Source organism: Ictalurus furcatus, chromosome 11 (genome assembly GCF_023375685.1).
Source record: "Ictalurus furcatus strain D&B chromosome 11, Billie_1.0, whole genome shotgun sequence".
In the NCBI taxonomy this organism is placed as follows: domain Eukaryota; kingdom Metazoa; phylum Chordata; class Actinopteri; order Siluriformes; family Ictaluridae; genus Ictalurus; species Ictalurus furcatus.
Genome location: NC_071265.1, coordinates 3,475,446 through 3,491,282, shown reverse-complemented (window position 1 = coordinate 3,491,282; position 15,837 = coordinate 3,475,446). Strand labels below are relative to the sequence as shown.

Below are 15,837 nucleotides of genomic sequence, written 5' to 3'. Positions count from 1 at the left end.
GACTATAATGTTTCATAATGTCAGTGTCACTGCATCTCTATAATCACACCTCTTTCGCTTCTCTGTGATTGTTAATTGACTTACCACAGCAATGCAAAATCCTCAAATCTGATTGGTCAGAAGGCTTGGATGAGTTTTCTCTAAAGGCAGCGCTCAAATCCCAGGTTTATATGAATGCGCTCATTCTAATATGTGCTCCACTTACTGTATAATATAGCGAAGAATATCTGGAACTAAAACACCTGTTGTTATTTTTCAAAGAAAATCTTATAATTGTCGACGTGGTGAATTTTTCTGCGAGGAGACATTCGTCAAACGTTCAGAGAAGGAGTGTCCAGTGTCGGCTCTTTGTAACAGTAAGACTTTGTCAGTAGTCAGTAAGTTTTCCACCACGGGAAAGGCTTCAGGACAGAGGAGTTTGCATTTTCCGGTTTCTCACTAATATGGCAAGCTGTGTTTTTTTTTTTTTTTTGTCTTTCGTCTTATTAAATTGAAGAGAGAGAGAGAGAGAGAGGAGAGACATTAAATGTAACTATAAACGGATATAAAGTATGACGTCATTATTTAACGCATACAAATTGTAATGATTGTAAACCGCTGTGGTATGAAAGAAATAAAACATAAAGGGGTGTGCTGCTTTCGGAAAATAATTAACAGCAGGGTAGTAACAGCAACTCTGCTTCGTCACACCACCTTGTCACTGACGACGTTTACACGGACAGCGGTAATCTAATTATTGACCTTATTCTGAATAAGACGTATAATATTCTGATTAAGGTGTTTACATGAGTCGCTTTTAGAATACTCCTTTCATGTTCCCGTGCTACATGATATAGAACGTAGATGGATTAACGTCACACGTCATTACGTCCCCACGCCACGCCACGTCGTCCGACATTCCCTCCAGAATTTCACGTATCGACGTATAGTTCGTCTTCGTTATGGAACCGTATACAGTTTTGGGTGATTTTATTTTTAATTTTACGTACGGTTCAAGTGCGGTTAATTATTTGTCGTGCTGTACGCGCTAATAGACGACTGCTTGAAGCCGTGGGCTGCGTCCCAAACCGCGTACTTACCGTCTATATAGCAGCTGAGATACGTGTATTTCTCCTACTATATACTGTAGCAGGTAAGTACGCGGTTCGGGACGCAGCCGTGCTCTCTTGTTTGCCGTCAAACGGTTGAGTGCTGCCGTGTGTGGATAGGATGTAGGGTGCTATTTCGGCCATAAAATGAATTAATAGTTTGTTTTACATCTTATTCGGTAACACTGTGTTTGAGTAAAGCTTGTTATTCAGAATTTTCGCAGGTAATTTACATACTCGGACTGTGGAGCCCCAGGAAGCTACTGCGTGACCTGCCTCTGAATACACGTAACTTTCCTCATGTAAATGTTCACATAATGTTCGTACCTTTGGCCCAGGTAATCCTTCTCCTGGAGGTCCTTTCTCTCCCTGCACTCCCTGTGGCCCCTGAGGACCCTACACTCACACACACACCCACACACACACACACAGAACCAATCAACAAAAAGTCTATTATTAAATGAATATCCAAACAAACACACAATCAAACACATAAATAGTGTGGTGTGGTGTGTGTGTGTGTGTTTACTGGTAGGCCAGGTTCTCCGAGTCCTGGAGGTCCAGGAGGTCCAGCTCTGCCCTGAAGTCCCATCTCACCCTACACACACACACACACACAACTTATTGTTTTCTCTCAATTCTGAATAAAGCATTTAAATGCCTTCAGGGAGTAAAATGATGACGGTTGAATAAAATAGGACTGGTGATTGAACACTTTTGAATGGAAGTGTGAAAACTTGGCTTAGTTTATGTAGTCAAACATTCAACATCATATCTGATGAGATAAAAATACACAAGGCTGCACTAAAGGAATAAATTCCCATGTAGAATCTCTCTCTATTTTTTTAGACTATGGCCTTTTTTTTTTTTTTTTACTTCAGTTGCAGATAAAACATTTACATACAGGCTTGATAAGGAATAATCTAGAAACAATTCCACCTCTAAACTGGAGTTTCTCATTTCATAACTTGAAAAGGTCAGCAGTTCTTTCAGACTCTAAGCCATTGACAGCTGAGGCGTTGTTGCAATTTAAACACGCAATCTCTCGACTATAGGGTGCTATACAGGGTGCGACTACAGGGTGCTATACAGGGTGCGACTACAGGGTGCTACTATATGGTGCTACTGCAGGGTGCTACTACAGGGTATGACTACAGGGTGTGACTACAGGGTGATACTACAGGGTGTGACTACAGGGTGATACTACAGGGTGTGACTACAGGGTACTATACAGGGTGCGACTACAGGGTATGACTACAGGGTATGACTACAGGTTGATACTACAGGGTGTGACTACAGGGTGCTACTACAGGGTGCTACTATGTGGTGCTACTACAGGGTGTGACTACAGGGTGTGACTACAAGGTGATACTATGTGGTGCTACTACAGGGTACTACTACGTGGTGCTACTACAGGGTGTGACTACAGGGTGTGACTACAAGGTGATACTATGTGGTGCTACTACAGGGTACTACTACGTGGTGCTACTACAGGGTGTGACTACAGGGTGTGACTACAAGGTGATACTATGTGGTGCTACTACAGGGTACTACTACGTGGTGCTACTACAGGGTGTGACTACAGGGTGTGACTACAGAGTGCTACTACAGGGTGCTATTACAGGGTGTGACTACAGGGTGATACTACAAGGTACTACTACGTGGTGCTACTACAGGGTGTGACTACAGGGTGATACTACAGGGTGTGACTACAGGGTACTATACAGGGTGCGACTACAGGGTATGACTACAGGGTATGACTACAGGGTGTGACTACAGGGTGCTACTACAGGGTGTGACTACAGGGTGTGACTACAAGGTGATACTATGTGGTGCTACTACAGGGTGCTACTACATTGTGCGACTACTGGGTGTGACTACATAGTGTGACTACAAGGTGATACTATGTGGTGCTACTACAGGGTGCGATTACAGGGTGCAACTACAGGGTGCTACTATAGTGTGTGACTACAGGGTACTACTACAGGGTGTGACTACAGGGTGTGACTACAGGGTGATACTACAAGGTACTACTACGTGGTGCGACTACAGGGTGCGACTACAGGGTGCTACTACAGGGTGCTACTACAGGGTGCGACTACTGGGTGCGACTACTGGGTGCGACTATAGGGTGCTGGAGCAGACCCGGATATTTCTCACAGTCAGTTAGTTGAGTCCAATCCTACAATTATGCTTTTGTTTTGTACCATACCTTACCTTTGGTCCAGCAATACCTATTCCAGTTTCACCCTGAAGTCCAGGTGGTCCAGGAAAGCCCCTCTCTCCCTGAACACACAGACAGACAGACACAGAGACATTTGCTGGGTTATGGTAACAGACATTACTGATCCTTATACTTTATCACTGATATTAGACTCAGTGTGTATAGTGCACAAGGCACAGACAAGTTAGTGCGCTAGGCTCAGTCTGTACTATATATTGCACTAGCATAACTTGTCTAAGTGCAGTACATTTGACTAAGTCTATGTGATTTTCTAGGCTTGGTCAACATAGTGCACTGGACTTAGAATATTTACTTTAATAAGCTCTATAATAGTAGTGCACTATATATAGGGCACTACAAAGAATGAGCCTAAAAATATGTGCCAGTCACATGACCAGTCAAAAGGCATATAGCGTAAATAATGAAGCTAATGGCAATGTGTGAGTTTATTTCAGAATTAAAATGAATGTGGGGGCCATTTATGACGTTTAAGAAAATCTTCCTGGGTGAAGCTCCAGCATGAAAATGCAGCGTGTGCAGAAGCTTCAGTGGGAATATTTTTAAGAATTATAAAAAATATATATATATATTTTATTTGTTTAAAAGTTTTCTTACTGCATAATTACATCATTTTTACCATTATTATTCAGTTTTTGTTATTTTATATTGTTATTGTTAGTGTTTTTATTATTATTTTAAAATTGTAAAAATGGTCTAAATTAAGATTTCTATGAGCAGGGGCGCACAAACTTTGGCCTGGTAGGGTAAGTGAACACTGTTGCACCCGGTGATTCAGAGAACATTCCAGAGAAATGATTATGTGTTGGCACTGGCAGCTGCTGGACTGGCAGTGGATTTGTGCAGAGCTGGAGGGTACATATCAAAGTCGAACACTAATATTACAAGCACACTCTCTACTGAAGCTTGTGTAATATCACTTAAACAGTGTTAAAGAGTGTCAGTCTGACAGAAACACATGCTGAGATTAGTCTCAGCCGATGTAGTGCACTAGACACTCTATAGTAGATTAGTCTCAGCTGATGTAGTGCCCTAGACACTCTATAGTAGACTAGTCTCAGCCGATGTAGTGCACTGGACACTATATAGTAGACTAGTCTCAGCCGATGTAGTACACTAGACACTCTATAGTAGATTAGTCTCAGCTGATGTAGTGCCCTAGACACTCTATAGTAGACTAGTCTCAGCCGATGTAGTGCACGAGACACTCTATAGTAGATTAGTCTCAGCCGATGTAGTGCACTAGACACTATATAGTAGACTAGTCTCAGCCGATGTAGTGCCCTAGACACTCTATAGTAGACTAGTCTCAGCCGATGTAGTGCACTAGACACTATATAGTAGACTAGTCTCAGCCGATGTAGTGCACTAGACACTCTATAGTAGATTAGTCTCAGCCGATGTAATGCACTAGACACTATATAGTAGACTAGTCTCAGCCGATGTAGTGCACTAGACACTATATAGTAGACTAGTCTCAGCCGATGTAGTGCACTAGACACTATATAGTAGACTAGTCTCAGCCGATGTAGTGCACTAGACACTATATAGTAGACTAGTCTCAGCCGACGTAGTGCACTAGACACTCTATAGTAGACTAGTCTCAGCCGATGTAGTGCACTAGACACTCTATAGTAGACTAGTCTCAGCCGATGTAATGCACTAGACACTCTATAGTAGATTAGTCTCAGCCGATGTAGTGTACTAGACACTCTATAGTAGATTAGTCTCAGCCGATGTAATGCACTAGACACTATATAGTAGACTAGTCTCAGCCGATGTAGTGCACTAGACACTATATAGTAGACTAGTCTCAGCCGATGTAGTGCACTAGACACTATATAGTAGACTAGTCTCAGCCGACGTAGTGCACTAGACACTCTATAGTAGACTAGTCTCAGCCGATGTAGTGCACTAGACACTCTATAGTAGACTAGTCTCAGCCGATGTAATGCACTAGACACTATATAGTAGACTAGTCTCAGCCGATGTAGTGCACTAGACACTCTATAGTAGATTAGTCTCAGCCGATGTAGTGCACTAGACACTCTATAGTAGACTAGTCTCAGCCGATGTAGTGCACTAGACACTATATAGTAGACTAGTCTCAGCCGACGTAGTGCACTAGACACTCTATAGTAGACTAGTCTCAGCCGATGTAATGCACTAGACACTATATAGTAGACTAGTCTCAGCCGATGTAGTGCACTAGACACTATATAGTAGACTAGTCTCAGCCGATGTAGTGCACTAGACACTCTATAGTAGACTAGTCTCAGCCGATGTAATGCACTAGACACTATATAGTAGACTAGTCTCAGCCGACCTAGTGCACTAGACACTATATAGTAGACTAGTCTCAGCCGACGTAGTGCACTAGACACTTTATAGTAGACTAGTCTCAGCCGATGTAATGGACTAGACACTTTATAGTAGATTAGTCTCAGCCGTTGTAGTGCACTAGACACTTTATAGTAGACTAGTCTCAGCCGATGTAGTGCCCTAGACACTCTATAGTAGATTAGTCTCAGCTGATGTAGTGCACTAGATACTTTATAGTAGATTAGTCTCAGCCGATGTAGTGCACTAGACACTATATAGTAGATTAGTCTCAGCCGATGTAGTGTACTAGACACTCTATAGTAGATTAGTCTCAGCTGATGTAGTGCCCTAGACACTCTATAGTAGATTAGTCTCAGCCGATGTAGTGCACTAGACACTATATAGTAGATTAGTCTCAGCCGATGTAGTGTACTAGACACTATATAGTAGATTAGTCTCAGCCGATGTAGTGTACTAGACACTCTATAGTAGATTAGTCTCAGCCGATGTAGTGCACTAGACACTATATAGTAGATTAGTCTCAGCCGATGTAGTGTACTAGACACTCTATAGTAGACTAGTCTCAGCCGATGTAGTGCACTAGACACTCTATAGTAGACTAGTCTCAGCCGATGTAGTGCACTAGACACTTTATAGTAGATTAGTCTCAGCCGATGTAATGGACTAGACACTTTATAGTAGATTAGTCTCAGCCGATGTAGTGTACTAGACACTCTATAGTAGATTAGTCTCAGCTGATGTAGTGCACTAGACACTCTATAGTAGATTAGTCTCAGCTGATGTAGTGCCCTAGACTCTGTCATCATAATCTACATGATGTAGTGGGTAGTGTACTAGGTGCAGTCTAGAAAACCCATTAGAGTCCATGTAGTGAACTAGACTCAGACACTAGACTCTGTATCTAAACTATATGGGCCTTGTTGTATTTATTGCACTAGGCACAGTCTACACTGTACTATGTTTTAGTCTAAGTGCATTAAAGTAGCAGGTTTAGCACATCTTACAAATCTGAGCTGTAATTTGACCATAATTCCCCACTGATGAGAATGTTGCTTTGTTAGGATGAAAATGTTGTGTGAGAGATGTGTGTATCTGGCTTACTTTGTGTCCTGGTGGTCCCTGGGGTCCAGTGTCGCCATTAGGTCCAGGCAAACCCTAAGTTAAAAAAACAAACAACAACATCAACCATAAGAACACACACTTATACATATCAGACAAAATGGCTGACACACTGTCATGATGTTCTTCTGATCCACCTTTCTGTTCATAGTTGAGACATGGTTATAGTTTGAGAGGTCTTTAGATACTTCTGAAAGTTTCTGTGAGGAAACATTTATTTTTTATATTTATGGAAGGAGTCTCCAGTGTCAGTGCTTTTTAACAGCTGGAGGTAAAGCCGTAATGTTAAGTTTCTGACACGGGAAAGTCTTTACACAGAGGAGTTTGGGCTTTGTGTGTTTTTTTTTTGTTGTTGTTGTTGTTGTTTTTTACTCGTGACGAGCTGCATGTTTTTCTCTTATTCTAGTGGTGGATAGCGATGGAACAAATGTTTATAGCTGCTATAATGTAAGTGATAACAGGAATTAACTTGTTCTGCACAACATTAAAAGTAACTATAAATGCATAAAAAGTACAACGTGTCATTATTTAATTAATCTAAAAAACGTACTCAAAAGAGGACGCATGGGAAACATAATAAACAAGGGTAAGTTCTAATAACAGCACAATATTAAGTGTATTATTATTTATTCATAAATTAACCTAAAGGAAGTAATGTACAGCTTGATAACGGTAGTAAATGATATATAACAACATATAAACAACAAACCTGCACTCCTCTGATTCCACTGATGCCCACAGGACCTTCAGGACCCTGTTAGGAACAAATCATACAGAAGATCTGTATCAAAATCAGTAAGAGTTGTCCAGTGGATGGTGTGTGTGTGTGTGTGTGTGTGTGTGTGTGTGAGGAGTCGCGTATTCACTCTGTCTCCTTTGACACCAGGCATCCCGCATTCTCCTCTCCCTCCCTGGCAAAAAAAAACAGGCCATTATTTACTAAAGGTGTAAAAACATATGCAAATGTGGAAAGACAAAAGGGTCAGGAGTTGCACAGAACACAGCGGGTCATCAGGGACAGAACGGTACCGTTATATTTTCATGACAATAAAGTGAATTGAACAAAACTGAAACATTCTCAGTAATCGACATCATCATGATTCTTACCTTTTCTCCTCTACTTCCTGGTTTGCCCTGATGACACAAGGAATTATCCACCATGTTACATACTGTCATGCAAATCAGATTTAAAATAAATAAATAAATAAATTGGAGACTGACCTCGGAGCCAATTTGCCCTGGCAGGCCTGGATATCCGCTCTCACCCTACAGGAAGCAGGAAGTCAGATTTTAATCACGTTATAGTATCTGTCGAGGATTTCTTTCACTAAGCCTATATGCTCACATTTCTCCCGGATTTTAGAATAACAGTAAAGAAAATGTACATATATCATCTAGTATGCGGGATTACGCAGCGACCAAAAAGAAGCTTCGTAGACTCTCACAGCCGCGAACGAGGAACTCTGACACACTGTCTTACACACTGTCACGATTTCCCCTTGAGTCAGCGCTGCAATATTGCACCATGCTCGGAAAACCGAAGCACTTCAATGACATTGACTTTGTTTACGTTGGACACGTGCTTTTGTTAGGGTTATGTTCTGTCTCAGCCCCTGTTTTGTCATTGGGTGTTTTCCGAATGTGTGTCCGCATTGTTTTCAGCTGTCATGTGTTTAACCCATGATTACGTTCGTTATATAAACCCCTCATGTCTCTGTGCACAGTGCGTAGTACTGAGTGTATTCTCGTTACCAAGCGGTTGTTCTTTGTTCTCGTTCTCGTTTCATGTTTATTGACTTTGTTTCTCGTTTATCGTATCATGATTTGGATTTGTCTGCCCGTCGCTCGTAAATAAAAGTCTTTTACTGCACTTTCATCCGTCCAGTCCTTCCTTACGCTCCGGAACGTGACACACACTGTCTAAGAAAATTCTACATAACGAGCTACTGTTTTTTATTCACTTCGAAAACGAACACCACTTAATCTTTCGGTCAAAACATTCAGTCAGGAGTCTAAACTATGACGTGCAAATAGGAGAATAACATTAAAGTATAAGATAATAAAAAAGATTATATTATAATAAACTGTATATGGAGTATAATAAATAATAAGATAACAAATCAGACATCTTGTCTGCGCAAACTGGAACACAAAATACTCAGTAAATAAAAATAAAAAAAGAAAATCACAGTATGTATGTATATAAGTATGTGATACATACGGAAATAAAATATTAAATGACAGACACAACACATTGTACCTTTTATTACTGAGTGACCTGATTACCGACACAGCAACACAAAATACTCGCGCTTTTGTCTTCTATTGGCTCACAAGACCAAGGTTTGTGAATTCATTTGCAATCAATGAAAAGCAAACGTAACCACGAATACAAGTACAGTACATCTTTCGTGTCCTTTTCGGGCGGGGGAATTTTATTCATGTTTAGTGCAAATGTGAACGTTAGCACCTCTGCATTTTAGAATAAGAATGGAAACGTTTTTCTGACCTTCTGACCTTTCGGCCCCGGGCTTCCATCGTCCCCTGGTCGACCCCTTTTGCCCTGCCATACAGAGAGAGAGAGTAAAGTAAAGTAGAGACAAAATGATTTGCACTTTAAATGGTCTGCACTTATATAAGCACGTTTTTAACCTTAGTGGTTCTACAAAGCGCTTTACACTGGTTCTCATTCACACACTCACACACACACCAATGCTAGCAGAGCTGCCATGCAAAGTGCTAGCTTGCCATCGGGAGCAACTTGGGGTTCAGTGTCTCGCCCAAGGACACTTCAGTATGTGGAGTCACGTGAGCCGGGAATCAAACCGCCGACCCTACGGTTAGTGGACAACCCGCTCTACTACCATGAACACCTTTGTCCATTCATTCAGAATAATCACACATACACTACAGATGCACTGGATAGAAATTAGGCTCAAGTATTACTTTAATTAGAGAGTACTAATCTATATCAACAGATATGACTTACGCAACAGGCAGTAATGTTTTTGCACCAACCTTCGAACCCCCCCCCGCCCCCGATAGGGCTCTGTGAATAAATAAATGCCCCTCAGAAAGAGAAGGAATTCAGTGAATGTGTTTTAGCTTGCAGGCTAATTATCGCTGGATTCTCCTCGCTTGAAGTGAACAACATCTCACCACCCAATTATCCTGAATACTGTGCTCTGGAGAGATGTAAAAGGAGAGATGTGAATAGAAACCCAAATCCTCCACAAACAGTCGTCTTATCGACCCGAATCATCTCACGGTTCAGCTACTGCAGTGCTCTGCACGACCGCCTACCGGCTTCACGGCACGTCTAGCGTTCAATCGACCTAAAAACACACACGGTACACTCCTCTTCACTCTCAGCTCTCATCCTCTAAGAGAGAGTGTGTTTTATAGTCAGCTCCAGAATTATTGGCACCCTTAAAAAATAGGCTGTATAAGATAAACGTTACACGAGTTTCTGTGTCGGTGTCGAGATGATTTTGGTCTAACACATCGCTCCAAAATCTCTTCGATTGGTTTGAGATCTGGTGACTATGAATGCCATCATTTTCATCTTCATCAAACCATTCAGTGACCTTCATGCCCTGTGAACATCTAGGGTTAGGGTTAGGGTTAGGAACGGAGGTGGAGTCATCTCGGAAGAGACCATGCCTATCAGGATAGAAATGATTTATCATGGAGTGGGGTGTATTTACTTACAGCTGGCCCACTTGGTCCTCTCTCTCCTTTCTCACACACACATTTCTTTTCCGACGGACACTGTAAACACACACACACACACACACACACACACAGAAACACATATGCATAAAAAAATATGATCCATAGAGGGAGGTGATGACTAGCAGGAAACTTGCGTTCCATTCTGCTGATTAATCGGACATTTTCAATCAGTATAAACAAATGAATTATTTTATGGCTGCAAGCCTGGTATAAGATGAGTCAGGACACTGTTGGGTTTCTGTATGTAGAGTACCATGGCTCTGTGATCAGTTGCAAGTGAGCGGGGCGATGGGAAAGGGGAGGCGTTTGAGCCCCCTGCTGGCCAAAGAATTCACACCTCTGTCACAATAACAGTGGTACAGGGATAAAACAGACAGCACAACTGAGGCCCTGTTTCCACTAGTGCATTTTCGTTTTAAAATGCATAACTGTTGCTACGGTTACGCCTGTCGTCCACACTACTCCGGCGTTTTCCATCCTCGAAAATGAAGACTTTTGAAAACGAAGGTGTGGCTCCGCCCACATCCGCTCCCTGATTGGGTCTTCTGGATCGTCACATATTCTTCCCTGATTCCTCAAGCCCCTACCACATGACCGTTACGCTATCTCGACCGTATACACAACTACACGGAGACTGAACCGCGAGCTTTTCTGGCTTTGTCGTCATTCTTAGCCGCCGTTGTGCGGTTCAATTCTGTATTTTATAACACTGCAGCTGCTACATGCGCAAGAGGCGAGCTACGATTAGAGCGATCGCCAACGAATCTCATTTCGAGCGGCGTAAGCCCTACACGGAACGCCGGTTTGGACTAGCAACCGACTTCCTGTTTACACTTGTACTGTATGCGCATGCCCAGTGTGCATGAATGGTCACGTGACACGCGTTTTCGCTCGTGTAGCGTGGACGGAGATCGTTTCTGAAACACGGCGGAAACGCCAGCGTGGACGAGGACCGTTTTCGTTTTAAAACGCACTAGTGTACACAGGGCCTAAATCTTTTTTGATAGTGAAAGACTGTCTACAATTGCCACAATAGAATTAGAACATTAGTAGGCTAGGTAAAATAGAAATACTTCTGAAAACCTGCAAAGTCCTGAGTGTCGACTTTCATATATGACATCAACGAGTACTGTAGAGTGTGACATCACAAATAAATTCAACGCTGAACACGGGCATGCCCAAAACGATTCCACTTTTTGGCCTCTGATAAAAAGAGTTAATGACTTAATAAGTGTTTTTTTTTTAAATGCACACTCACCGCCTCATCTGCCAACGCCGTCTAGAATAGGAAAGGGAAAAAGGAAAATAATATTAATCCAGTTTCATCATGAAAATCTCCACAAGCCCCAGTGTTACATTCAAGATCAACAACCACCTTGATTTCTGCCATTAAGTTCCCTCTTGTTTTGGGAATTTGTTTTCAACCAGACTCTAAAGGGAACCCATCGTCTCCAGACGACTAGAATTTATGTGTAAAGAGCGTATGCACATGATTTTGGAGTTGTTTTTTTTTTGTTTTTTTTACAAAGAGATAAATATTAGCTAAACAAGTACAAGCCCAATCCAAAAAAAAGTTGGGACGCTGTGTAAAATGTAAAAAAAAAAAAACAGAACTTGATGATTTGCAAATCTCATAAACCCGTATGTTATTCACAATAGAACATAGAAAACATCTCAACTGTTTAAACTGAGGAAATGTACCATTTTAAGACAAAAATAAGGTCATTTTGAATTCGATGGCCACAACACATCTCAAAAAAGTTGGGACGGGGCAACAAACGGCTGGAAAAGTAAGTGTTAGTAAAAAGGAACAGCTGGAGGTTGATTGGGAACAGGTCAGTGAGATGATTGGGTATAAAAAGAGGATCTTAGAGAGGCGGAGTCTTTCAGAAGTAAAGATGGGCAGAAGTTCACCAATCTGCGAAAAACTGCGTCTACAATTTGTGGAACAATTTCAGAACAATGTTCCTCAAGGTAAAAGTGCGAAGACTGTGAATATCTCGTCATCTACGGTACATAATATCATCAAAAGATTCCGAGAATCTGGAGAAATCTCTGTGCGCAAGGAACAAGGGTGAAAATCAATACTGCATGCCCGTGATCTTCGGGTCCTCAGGCGGCACTGCATTAAAAACAGGCCTGATTCTGTAATGGAAATCAAAAAATAAAAAGATGCTCCTTTTATACCCATTCATCTCACTGACCTGTTGCCAAATAACCTAATTAGTTGCAAAATGTTCCTCCAGCTGTTTTTTTTTTACTAACACTTACTTTTCCAGCCTTTTGTTGCCCCCGTCCCAACTTTTTTGAGACGTGTTGCGGCCATGAAATTCAAAATGACCTTATTCGATTCTCAAAACAGTACATTTCCTCAGTTTCAACGTTTTATATGTTTTCTACGTTCTATTGTGAATAACATACGGGTTTTTGAGTTCTGGTTTTATTCACATTTATGTACATTTTACACAGCGTCCCAACTTTTTTGGGATTGGGGTTGTACTTTTAGTAGAAATTAGCACGTTAATCACATTAATCACTTCAGATTTGGTTGATTTAAATTAAAAAAAAAAAAAAAAACATAATCTACAGCAGCTTGTAAATAAAATAGCACTTGATCCAGATCATCTGATTATTTTGTAGGATAATCTAGAAATAAATCAGCAGAAAGAGTGAAGCTAAGGTGGGGTTTAAAAAAAAAAATACAAGTAGCAAGTATAGAGTAGCAGTAAAGGAATGGACAGGCCCCAAAAATAATTCATTAAATTGTTTAAATTATAATGAGCCAACAGTTAATCGTGTACACGATGTAATGTAAAAAAAAAAAAAAAAAAAATCATCTAGCGTGTGCAGTTATTATACTTTTAATTCGCTATTTTGTTTTGTCAGATGAATAAAATAACGCCAGTTTTTTTTTTTTTTCTGAATTGAATGTGCTCTCCAGTACAGAAAACATACCCATGGTTTGAAGGATAAGCTGACTGAGCACTCATATGCTGTGCTCACAGCTCACTTAAAAATGTTTCCTAAGTTCATAAATCTATCATTTGGTAATTTATCATTTGGGCGGGGGGGGGGGGTCAGGGGGGGGAAATAATTCATGGACGTTATATGAATCGAAGACATGAAAAGACACATTTCAGTGTGACACATTGCAATTCCGTCATACGTTCAGACAGAGGCGCTGGAGGTGACGTCATGCGAGAAGAATAGACTTCAGAAGCGTGCACGTGTCTGTAGTGATGTCTGAGGTCTGAAGACAGATGTGGACGAAAACTTTGCCTACACCAACGCAGTGCATTACTTATGGAAAAGTGTGTATTTCTAATTAAACGTCTCCTCAGACGGTCCTTTATCCTAAATTGCCTTCTGTGGTTTAACAGAACAAACTCCGACGTGATTTGGTGTGTGGAAAAAAAAAAAAAGATAATAAATATCATAAGTAAAAGAAATGAAAAAGGGGAGAAAGTTCGATTTGTTTTTTTTGTTTGTTTTTAACTGATCACTGATCAAGCACTGGTGAAATAAAAGTTCACAAGTTCATTGTAGACAGTTGAGCCTGACTCACACACACACACACACACACACACAGAGTTTTTTTAAATACCTTTAAACACCTTTTTCTCTCTCCGTCTAGTCTCGTCATGTCATGGATTAACCTTTGAAGCCGACTCAGTTTACCGTGGGTTAAACACTCGGTGTGTATGAACTCACTGTGCGAATACTAAAAGCAGCAAATCATGCCTCATCAGGTCTCTGCGTTTATTAGATTTACTCAGAACACAATAAATAAAGCTTGGCCCTGACACACACTCGCCTTTCGCCGAATTCCACAGCAGCATTCGTTTAGCTATTTAAAGCACCTGCAAGTTTCTGACTTAAACGCTCAGATGTTGAGGCGGTACCTTCTGGCCGTGTCTTATACCGTATGCTAGCTTTTGATAGAAGACGCCACGCTAGTCATCAGGTCACTGTTAACATTAGAGTGTGGTTTGTAATGGTGTACTGTGCTAATTGGCTAAGTAGTGACTAGCATGTGCTGTAAAATAACTCAACTGTAGACAAATCAGTGACACGGACATGCTAAATCTGATGAACACAGATAACCGCTAGCTAATTTTATTTTATTTTATTTTTTTTACAGATAAGAGTGTTAACCTTAGATTTCATTTCTTTCCATATTCATCTGTAGTTTAGATTTGTAAACCAAGTGTATTATGGGTAATACACACGGTCACTTGTTCACTTGAGAATTGAGAAGTTGAGCTAAAATGGCTAGCAACACGAGCTAGCTATGAATTGTAGCATTTGTGACAGTATCCAGACTTGGATATGAAGGAAAAAGTGCAAACTCCAAGCAGATGTAATCCACATGGAATGAGAAAATTTATATATAGAGTCTCTTCAGGTTTTCTCATATTTTTGAGTGTTTCAGCATGTCAGAAAATCAGAAACAGCAGCAGTAAAAAGTTACAGAGCTTCTATAAAAGATGAGTAAGACATCCGCTTCTCTCTCTCTCTCTCTCTCTCTCTCTCTCTCTCTCACTCTCTCATGGCCTCAGTACAGTTCCTCATGTGTCTAACTCGAACAAGGACGCGGCAAAGCAGAACAAAGTGAAGAACACATTCAAGCTAGAACCCAATAACGGTTTGCAGACGCCAGCTCTATATACGTGATTGCATATAGAGCACGATATGCAGCACAAGGTCTGAATAAATATCGAATTTCCGATACCTATACAAATGTGCCATGGTTTACAGTTTAGATTTAGCATTTGAGGTCAAGCAGGCATGCATGCATATTAGAATATTAGGCCACGCCCATCACAACAGTTCTGAGCAGTCGGATCAGTGCTGGTGTTCTTTACCTTTCTAACGTGGTGTGCCCTCTAGTCTTTCTCTGCTTTGTACTGTATGCACGTGAGATCCGATATCAATCAGACCAAATTCAGGTCAAGATAAAACACCCGTCTGTATCGCTTATCGTAGAAAGGCCTGCGTTGAGCTGGGAGCTTATCCCTGGGAACTCCGGGCACAAGGCGGAGGACACCCTGGACGGGTGACCCTGAACTCATTAATCGAAGCATGTTTATAATATTTAACGGCGGTTTACGGAGTGCGTGGAAGATCTCACGGCGGGTCTAAAGGCAGACAAGCAGACATTTTGTGAAGCAAACGCAAAATCCAGCGCGATACTTCGCAGTGTTTGTGTTTGTATATAGGCATCGATTTAATTGAGTCAGATATCTGGTGATCTTGAACGTAGCGGAGTGTGTGTGTGCAGCGATGTGTAGTCCTGCTTTGTCCATGTCG

General features: G+C 41.2%; 1 protein-coding gene across 1 annotated transcript in view; it reads right to left on the bottom strand.

Annotated features, from left to right (window-relative positions):
- The window catches only part of col28a2b (collagen, type XXVIII, alpha 2b), a 44,661-nt gene that overhangs the window by 18,329 nt on the left and 10,495 nt on the right, over positions 1-15,837 (bottom strand). The window contains exons 4-14 of the mRNA XM_053636355.1: positions 11,786-11,806; positions 10,504-10,563; positions 9,302-9,355; positions 8,014-8,058; positions 7,900-7,926; positions 7,659-7,703; positions 7,502-7,546; positions 6,775-6,828; positions 3,306-3,374; positions 1,618-1,686; positions 1,416-1,484 (exon numbers count right to left, since the gene is read on the bottom strand). Coding sequence (XP_053492330.1) covers positions 1,416-1,484; positions 1,618-1,686; positions 3,306-3,374; positions 6,775-6,828; positions 7,502-7,546; positions 7,659-7,703; positions 7,900-7,926; positions 8,014-8,058; positions 9,302-9,355; positions 10,504-10,563; positions 11,786-11,806 — 558 coding nt within the window. The remainder of the gene's footprint in view (positions 1-1,415; positions 1,485-1,617; positions 1,687-3,305; positions 3,375-6,774; positions 6,829-7,501; positions 7,547-7,658; positions 7,704-7,899; positions 7,927-8,013; positions 8,059-9,301; positions 9,356-10,503; positions 10,564-11,785; positions 11,807-15,837) is intronic.